Source organism: Choristoneura fumiferana, chromosome 23 (assembly GCF_025370935.1).
Source record: "Choristoneura fumiferana chromosome 23, NRCan_CFum_1, whole genome shotgun sequence".
NCBI classification, from domain to species: Eukaryota; Metazoa; Arthropoda; class Insecta; order Lepidoptera; family Tortricidae; genus Choristoneura; species Choristoneura fumiferana.
In genome coordinates, this window is record NC_133494.1 from 17,318,095 (window position 1) to 17,326,955 (window position 8,861).

Below are 8,861 nucleotides of genomic sequence, written 5' to 3' on the forward strand. Positions count from 1 at the left end.
CAACGAGTGGACCTCGCGTGGTCAGCGAGTGGACGTCGCGTGGTCCACGAATTTCCGAGTGGTCTATTAAGAAATGAGGGTGGGGAGCGCCGCGCCGACCGCGCGCGGTTCACGCGAGGCAAGCGCACGAGCAGCGAGCTATCACCGAGTGGTCCACTCGCCGTCCGCGCGTGGACACGAGCGAGCGAGGCGATCCGGTGACGCAAGGAGTTGATGTAATGAGCGCATACCCATACAAATCCATATAAAGAATACTAACCGCACGCGGCGAGGCGGTGTTTAATCTGCATAACTTTAAAACGCTATACAGAAACCCCGTGAATCTTTTAAAATGTTACGATGACGTACTGTGGAGATGGCTACTTCATAGTCATATTTAATTAAATAAATCCGGAGGACTCACGTCTTTAATCTAGTTTAGCTCGACATGTGACGTGAAATATGAGTGAGTAGGTGTCAAATTAAAGGTTTTCTCCAATTCTAGATTCGACCGGCCTCATCTGCCGGGCGCTGGTCTGCGGGAACCTCGAAGAGGCGGTGGAGCTGTGTCTCGAAGCTAAGAGAGTCGCCGACGCGCTTGTTATCGCATCTTTGGGTGAGTTTACATTTTGTTCATGCACAGGTATTACCCGCGATTTTGTTAGTGCAGAAAATTCACCCCCCCTTTTTTCAGTGAGTCTCTATCACAAAAAGAGTGCCTTATGGGGTCTTTAAAAATGTAGATAACTAACTTGAAGTTTGAGATCTGTTGAACTTATGCGGTTTAAATTTTTCGCATATTCATACGCGCCCGCGACGCCTAGAACGACTAATTTCACAGGGTTACCGCACGTCAGTCACACACATCTTGCAGTCTGTCGTCGGTTACTAATTCACGCGAAGAAAAAAATATCAAAGCTGCTATTTGTATTTTTTTATGAAGCGAGTCCAAAATTAGGTGAACTAGATTGACAGCTGAAAATGTTACCAGACATAGCAAAAAAAAATAGGCATAGGAATATGTCGATACTAAGTCGATATAACCTTGTGTAGACGCGGAATGAAAATGTTTGTCACTTTTGGACTTTATTATCATTTCATAGCTTTAGGCCTGAAAACGATAAAAAGGATAACAAATAATAACGTACGGCAAATTTCACAATAACGGAAATAGTTCCAAGCAAGCCTTCTTCTTCTTCTCTTTTGAAATATGGCTTTTCTGTCCTAATTAATAGGACAATTCCGCCAGTGTCAAAGTAAACTCTCTTTGAGAGGGACGTTGTACGGTAATTGTAGTTTTTGCAACTTGATAGTAAAATTCCAGAAACCACGTGGAGACAACTTGCGCATTAAAAAATGTTAGGCACGAGAGCAATATACAATTTTGTGATCACTGTTCACTGTTAAGGTTAATCGCCGCATAAAACACTATTAAAATACTATACTATACTTCAAGTAGCCAAAGAAACAGAAGTAGCAAAATATCTATAATATGAAAGTGAAACGCCAGAACGGGACAAAAAAACGAGACAGAGCAGGATGGCGCTCTACACTAACATTTTGACAGGTTTCTCCCAAACAACGCATTTTGCTATCTGGAATTTTAAAACAAAACGATTCTTTGACCTTGGGAATCGTAACTTGCGCATTAAAAAATGTCAGACACGAGAGCAATATATAATTTTGTGATCACTGTTCACTGTTAAGGTTAATCGCCGCATAAAACACTATCAAAATACTATACTATACTTCAACTAGCCAAAGAAACAGAAGTAGCAAAATATCTATAATATGAAAGTGAAACGCCAGAACGGGACAAAAAAACGAGACAGAGCAGGATGGCGCTCTACAACAACATTTTGACAGGTTTCTCCCAAACAACGCATTTTGTTATCTGGAATTTTAAAGCAAAACGATTCTTTGACCTTGGGAATCGCACTATTAACGTTGTCTACATCCGCCATGTTCGAATGCTACAAATCAAATCCCAAGCAAGCCGATGGCAGTTAAGTCGAATGACATATGAAATGTCAATAAAACAAAATGGCGGATGTCTTAATTTTTTTTTCGAAATTTTTCAAATAAAAGATTTGTTTTATTATTATTTCGTATTGAGGTTTTTTCTAACATCGATATATATATTTTTTTATATCGATATTACAGCACTGGTGTAATGTAACTCTGGCAACATTTGTGTGTAGTGAACTGTCAAGTTGATTCGCCTAATTCTGGACTCGAGTAAAATAAAATATGGTTATGTACGGAGCACAAAGAAAAAAAAGCTTTAGCTAGTAGTAGTTAAAATTTTCCGTGCTATAATTCAACTCTTGTTTCCCCATTTAGGAGTTGAATTTCCAAAAACCTGTCCTTAACGCACGTTAACACGGTAAAAGGTATCCCTTTGCATATTTTTCAAAGGTTTTTTTTTTTCAAAATACTTCTATATTGCGCAGGTAGCCAAGAACTGTTCTACAAAGTACAGAAGTACCACTTGAGCCACACGGCGAAGGACCCGGTGTCCCTCATAGCGGGCTCGCTGCTGCAGTCGCAGTGGCAGCTGTTGGTGCAGTCAGCGGCCGCCACCAGCTGGCGGGACGTGCTGGGGGCGCTCGTGACGCACTGCGACGGGACGCGCTCCAGCACTACTGTGGTAAGTGTGTAGTGTCCCTTATTGTTGGCAAGTGAAACGTTCAACCTATTGGAGTGCTCTAGCCTAGCGTTTGTTCCAGAGATGCTCGGCGACCGGCTGTCTCAGGAGAAGGACCCGGCGCTGTCGGAAGCAGCGACGACGTGCTACCTGTGCGCCATGAGCGCGGACGCTCTGGTGGCGCGCTGGCGGCGCGGCGGGCGCGGGGGCGGCCCCGCTGGCGCGCCTCACGGGACTGGCGCTGCTGGCGCGGCGGGCGGCGGCCGCTAGGGGGCGCCACGCGGTCAGTATCAACATGAGCGCGGACGCTCTGGTGGCGCGCTGGGCGGCGCGGCGGGCGCGCGGGGCGGCCCCGCTGGCGCGCCTCACGGGACTGGCGCTGCTGGCGCGGCGGGCGGCGGCCGCTAGGGGGCGCCACGCGGTCAGTATCAACATGAGCGCGGACGCTCTGGTGGCGCGCTGGGCGGCGCGGCGGGCGCGGGGGCGGCCCCGCTGGCGCGCCTCACGGGGCTGGCGCTGCTGGCGCGGCGGGCGGCGGCCGCTAGGGGGCGCCACGCGGTCAGTATCAACATGAGCGCGGACGCTCTGGTGGCGCGCTGGGCGGCGCGGCGGGGCGCGGGGGCGGCCCGCTGGCGCGCCTCACGGGCTGGCGCTGCTGGCGCGGCGGGCGGCGGCCGCTAGGGGCGCCACGCGGTCAGTATCAACATGAGCGCGGACGCTCTGTGGCGCGCTGGGCGGCGCGGCGGGCGCGCGGGCGGCCCCGCTGGCGCGCCTCACGGGGCTGGCGCTGCTGGCGCGGCGGGCGGCGGCCGCTAGGGGGCGCCACGCGGTCAGTATCAACATGAGCGCGGACGCTCTGGTGGCGCGCTGGGCGGCGCGGCGGCGCGCGGGGCGGCCCCGCTGGCGCGCCTCACGGGGCTGGCGCTGCTGGCGCGGCGGGGGCGGCCGCTAGGGGGCGCCACGCGGTCAGTATCAACATGACGCGGACGCTCTGGTGGCGCGCTGGGCGGCGCGGCGGGCGCGCGGGCGGCCCCGCTGGCGCGCCTCACGGGGCTGGCGCTGCTGGCGCGGCGGGCGGCGGCCGCTAGGGGGCGCCACGCGGTCAGTATCAACATGAGCGCGGACGCTCTGGTGGCGCGCTGGGCGCGCGGCGGGCGCGGGGGGCGGCCCCGCTGGCGCGCCTCACGGGCTGGCGCTGCTGGCGCGGCGGGCGGCGGCCGCTAGGGGGCGCCACGCGGTCAGTATCAACATGAGCGCGGACGCTCTGGTGGCGCGCTGGGCGGCGCGGCGGGCGCGCGGCCGGCCCCGCTGGCGCGCCTCACGGGCTGGCGCTGCTGGCGCGGCGGGCGGCGGCGCTAGGGGCGCCACGCGGTCAGTATCAACATGAGCGCGGACGCTCTGGTGGCGCGCTGGGCGGCGCGGCGGGCGCGCGGGCGGCCCGCTGGCGCGCCTCACGGGCTGGCGCTGCTGGCGCGGCGGGCGGCGGCCGCTAGGGGCGCCACGCGGTCAGTATCAACATGAGCGCGGACGCTCTGGTGGCGCGCTGGGCGGCGCGGCGGGCGCGCGGGGCGGCCCCGCTGGCGCGCCTCACGGGCTGGCGCTGCTGGCGCGGCGGGCGGCGGCCGCTAGGGGGCGCCACGCGGTCAGTATCAACATGAGCGCGGACGCTCTGGTGGCGCGCTGGGCGGCGCGGCGGGCGCGCGGGCCGGCCCGCTGGCGCGCCTCACGGGACTGGCGCTGCTGGCGCGGCGGGCGGCGGCCGCTAGGGGGCGCCACGCGGTCAGTATCAACATGAGCGCGGACGCTCTGGTGGCGCGCTGGGCGGCGCGGCGGGCGCGGGGGCGGCCCCGCTGGCGCGCCTCACGGGGCTGGCGCTGCTGGCGCGGCGGGCGGCGGCCGCTAGGGGGCGCCACGCGGTCAGTATCAACATGAGCGCGGACGCTCTGGTGGCGCGCTGGGCGGCGCGGCGGGCGCGGCGGCCGGCCCCGCTGGCGCGCCTCACGGGCTGGCGCTGCTGGCGCGGCGGGCGGCGGCCGCTAGGGCGCCACGCGGTCAGTATCAACATGAGCGCGGACGCTCTGGTGGCGCGCTGGGCGGCGCGGCGGGCGCGGGCCGCCCCGCTGGCGCGCCTCACGGGCTGGCGCTGCTGGCGCGGCGGGCGGCGGCCGCTAGGGGCGCCACGCGGTCAGTATCAACATGAGCGCGGACGCTCTGGTGGCGCGCTGGGCGGCGCGGCGGGCGCGCGGGCGGCCCCGCTGGCGCGCCTCACGGGGCTGGCGCTGCTGGCGCGGCGGGCGGCGGCCGCTAGGGGCGCCACGCGGTCAGTATCAACATGAGCGCGGACGCTCTGGTGGCGCGCTGGGCGGCGCGGCGGGCGCGGGGGCGGCCCCGCTGGCGCGCCTCACGGGGCTGGCGCTGCTGCGCGGCGGGCGGCGGCCGCTAGGGGGCGCCACGCGGTCAGTATCAACATGAGCGCGGACGCTCTGGTGGCGCGCTGGGCGGCGCGGCGGGCGCGCGGGCGGCCCCGCTGGCGCGCCTCACGGGCTGGCGCTGCTGGCGCGGCGGGCGGCGGCCGCTAGGGGGCGCCACGCGGTCAGTATCAACATGAGCGCGGACGCTCTGGTGGCGCGCTGGGCGGCGCGGCGGGCGCGCGGGCGGCCCCGCTGGCGCGCCTCACGGGGCTGGCGCTGCTGGCGCGGCGGGCGGCGGCCGCTAGGGGGCGCCACGCGGTCAGTATCAACATGAGCGCGGACGCTCTGGTGGCGCGCTGGGCGGCGCGGCGGGCGCGGGGGCGGCCCCGCTGGCGCGCCTCACGGGCTGGCGCTGCTGGCGCGGCGGGCGGCGGCCGCTAGGGGGCGCCACGCGGTCAGTATCAACATGAGCGCGGACGCTCTGGTGGCGCGCTGGGCGGCGCGGCGGGCGCGCGGGGCGGCCCCGCTGGCGCGCCTCACGGGCTGGCGCTGCTGGCGCGGCGGGCGGCGGCCGCTAGGGGGCGCCACGCGGTCAGTATCAACATGAGCGCGGACGCTCTGGTGGCGCGCTGGGCGGCGCGGCGGGCGCGCGGGGCGGCCCGCTGGCGCGCCTCACGGGCTGGCGCTGCTGGCGCGGCGGGCGGCGGCCGCTAGGGGGCGCCACGCGGTCAGTATCAACATGAGCGCGGACGCTCTGGTGGCGCGCTGGGCGGCGCGGCGGGCGCGCGGGGCGGCCCCGCTGGCGCGCCTCACGGGACTGGCGCTGCTGGCGCGGCGGGCGGCGGCCGCTAGGGGGCGCCACGCGGTCAGTATCAACATGAGCGCGGACGCTCTGGTGGCGCGCTGGGCGGCGCGGCGGGCGCGCGGGCCGGCCCGCTGGCGCGCCTCACGGGCTGGCGCTGCTGGCGCGGCGGGCGGCGGCCGCTAGGGGGCGCCACGCGGTCAGTATCAACATGAGCGCGGACGCTCTGGTGGCGCGCTGGGCGGCGCGGCGGGCGCGCGGGGCGGCCCCGCTGGCGCGCCTCACGGGCTGGCGCTGCTGGCGCGGCGGGCGGCGGCCGCTAGGGGGCGCCACGCGGTCAGTATCAACATGAGCGCGGACGCTCTGGTGGCGCGCTGGGCGGCGCGGCGGGCGCGCGGGCGGCCCCGCTGGCGCGCCTCACGGGCTGGCGCTGCTGGCGCGGCGGGCGGCGGCCGCTAGGGGCGCCACGCGGTCAGTATCAACATGAGCGCGGACGCTCTGGTGGCGCGCTGGGCGGCGCGGCGGGCGCGCGGGGCGGCCCCGCTGGCGCGCCTCACGGGACTGGCGCTGCTGGCGCGGCGGGCGGCGGCCGCTAGGGGGCGCCACGCGGTCAGTATCAACATGAGCGCGGACGCTCTGGTGGCGCGCTGGGCGGCGCGGCGGGCGCGGGGCGGCCCCGCTGGCGCGCCTCACGGGACTGGCGCTGCTGGCGCGGCGGGCGGCGGCCGCTAGGGGGCGCCACGCGGTCAGTATCAACATGAGCGCGGACGCTCTGGTGGCGCGCTGGGCGGCGCGGCGGGCGCGGGGGCGGCCCGCTGGCGCGCCTCACGGGACTGGCGCTGCTGGCGCGGCGGGCGGCGGCCGCTAGGGGGCGCCACGCGGTCAGTATCAACATGAGCGCGGACGCTCTGGTGGCGCGCTGGGCGGCGCGGCGGGCGCGGGGGCGGCCCGCTGGCGCGCCTCACGGGACTGGCGCTGCTGGCGCGGCGGGCGGCGGCCGCTAGGGGCGCCACGCGGTCAGTATCAACATGAGCGCGGACGCTCTGGTGGCGCGCTGGGCGGCGCGGCGGGCGCGCGGGGCGGCCCCGCTGGCGCGCCTCACGGGGCTGGCGCTGCTGGCGCGGCGGGCGGCGGCCGCTAGGGGGCGCCACGCGGTCAGTATCAACATGAGCGCGGACGCTCTGGTGGCGCGCTGGGCGGCGCGGCGGGCGCGCGGGGCGGCCCCGCTGGCGCGCCTCACGGGACTGGCGCTGCTGGCGCGCGGGCGGCGGCCGCTAGGGGCGCCACGCGGTCAGTATCAACATGAGCGCGGACGCTCTGGTGGCGCGCTGGGCGGCGCGGCGGCGCGCGGCCGGCCCCGCTGGCGCGCCTCACGGGCTGGCGCTGCTGGCGCGGGGGCGCGGCCGCTAGGGGGCGCCACGCGGTCAGTATCAACATGAGCGCGGACGCTCTGGTGGCGCGCTGGGCGGCGCCGGCGGGCGCGGGGGCGGCCCGCTGGCGCGCCTCACGGGGCTGGCGCTGCTGGCGCGGCGGGCGGCGGCCGCTAGGGGGCCACGCGGTCAGTATCAACATGAGCGCGGACGCTCTGGTGGCGCGCTGGGCGGGGCGCGGCGGGCGCGCGGGGCGGCCCCGCTGGCGCGCCTCACGGGGCTGGCGCTGCTGGCGCGGCGGGCGGCGGCGCTAGGGGCGCCACGCGGTCAGTATCAACATGAGCGCGGACGCTCTGGTGGCGCGCTGGGCGGCGCGGCGGGCGCGCGGGGCGGCCCCGCTGGCGCGCCCTCACGGGGCTGGCGCTGCTGGCGCGCGGGCGGCGGCCGCTAGGGGGCGCCACGCGGTCAGTATCAACATGAGCGCGGACGCTCTGGTGGCGCGCTGGGCGGCGCGCGGGCGCGCGGGGCGGCCCCGCTGGCGCGCTCACGGGCTGGCGCTGCTGGCGCGGCGGGCGGCGGCCGCTAGGGGGCGCCACGCGGTCAGTATCAACATGAGCGCGGACGCTCTGGTGGCGCGCTGGGCGGCGCGGCGGGCGCGCGGGGCGGCCCCGCTGGCGCGCCTCACGGGGCTGGCGCTGCTGGCGCGGCGGGCGGCGGCCGCTAGGGGGCGCCACGCGGTCAGTATCAACATGAGCGCGGACGCTCTGGTGGCGCGCTGGGCGGCGCGGCGGGCGCGCGGGGCGGCCCCGCTGGCGCGCCTCACGGGCTGGCGCTGCTGGCGCGGCGGGCGGCGGCCGCTAGGGGCGCACGCGGTCAGTATCAACATGACGCGGACGCTCTGGTGGCGCGCTGGGCGGCGCGGCGGCGCGCGGGGCGGCCCCGCTGGCGCGCCTCACGGGGCTGGCGCTGCTGGCGCGGCGGGCGCGGCCGCTAGGGGGCGCCACGCGGTCAGTATCAACATGAGCGCGGACGCTCTGGTGGCGCGCTGGGCGGCGCGGCGGGCGCGCGGGGCGGCCCGCTGGCGCGCCTCACGGGGCTGGCGCTGCTGGCGCGGCGGGCGGCGGCCGCTAGGGGGCGCCACGCGGTCAGTATCAACATGAGCGCGGACGCTCTGGTGGCGCGCTGGGCGGCGCGGCGGGCGCGCGGCGGCCCCGCTGGCGCGCCTCACGGACTGGCGCTGCTGGCGCGGCGGGCGGCGGGCCGCTAGGGGGCGCCACGCGGTCAGTATCACATGAGCGCGGACGCTCTGGTGGCGCGCTGGGCGGCGCGGCGGGCGCGCGGGGCGGCCCCGCTGGCGCGCCTCACGGGACTGGCGCTGCTGGCGCGGCGGGCGGCGGCCGCTAGGGGGCGCCACGCGGTCAGTATCAACATGAGCGGGACGCTCTGGTGGCGCGCTGGGCGGCGCGGCGGGCGCGGGGGCGGCCCCGCTGGCGCGCCTCACGGGCTGGCGCTGCTGGCGCGGCGGCGGCGGCCGCTAGGGGGCGCCACGCGGTCAGTATCAACATGAGCGGACGCTCTGGTGGCGCGCTGGGCGGCGCGGCGGGCGCGCGGGCGCCCCGCTGGCGCGCCTCACGGGGCTGGCGCTGCTGGCG

The 8,861-nt window shown here is 69.7% G+C and overlaps 1 protein-coding gene across 1 annotated transcript; it reads left to right on the plus strand.

Moving 5' to 3' along the window:
- Positions 1-73: 73 nt before the first annotated feature.
- On the plus strand, positions 74-2,809 carry LOC141441269 (protein transport protein Sec31A-like). The gene is made up of 4 exons (XM_074105937.1): positions 74-107; positions 485-595; positions 2,433-2,629; positions 2,709-2,809. The coding sequence occupies exons 1-4, from the start codon at positions 74-76 to the stop codon at positions 2,787-2,789; spliced, it is 423 nt and encodes a 140-aa protein (XP_073962038.1). The 3' UTR covers positions 2,790-2,809.
- Positions 2,810-8,861: the final 6,052 nt, after the last annotated feature.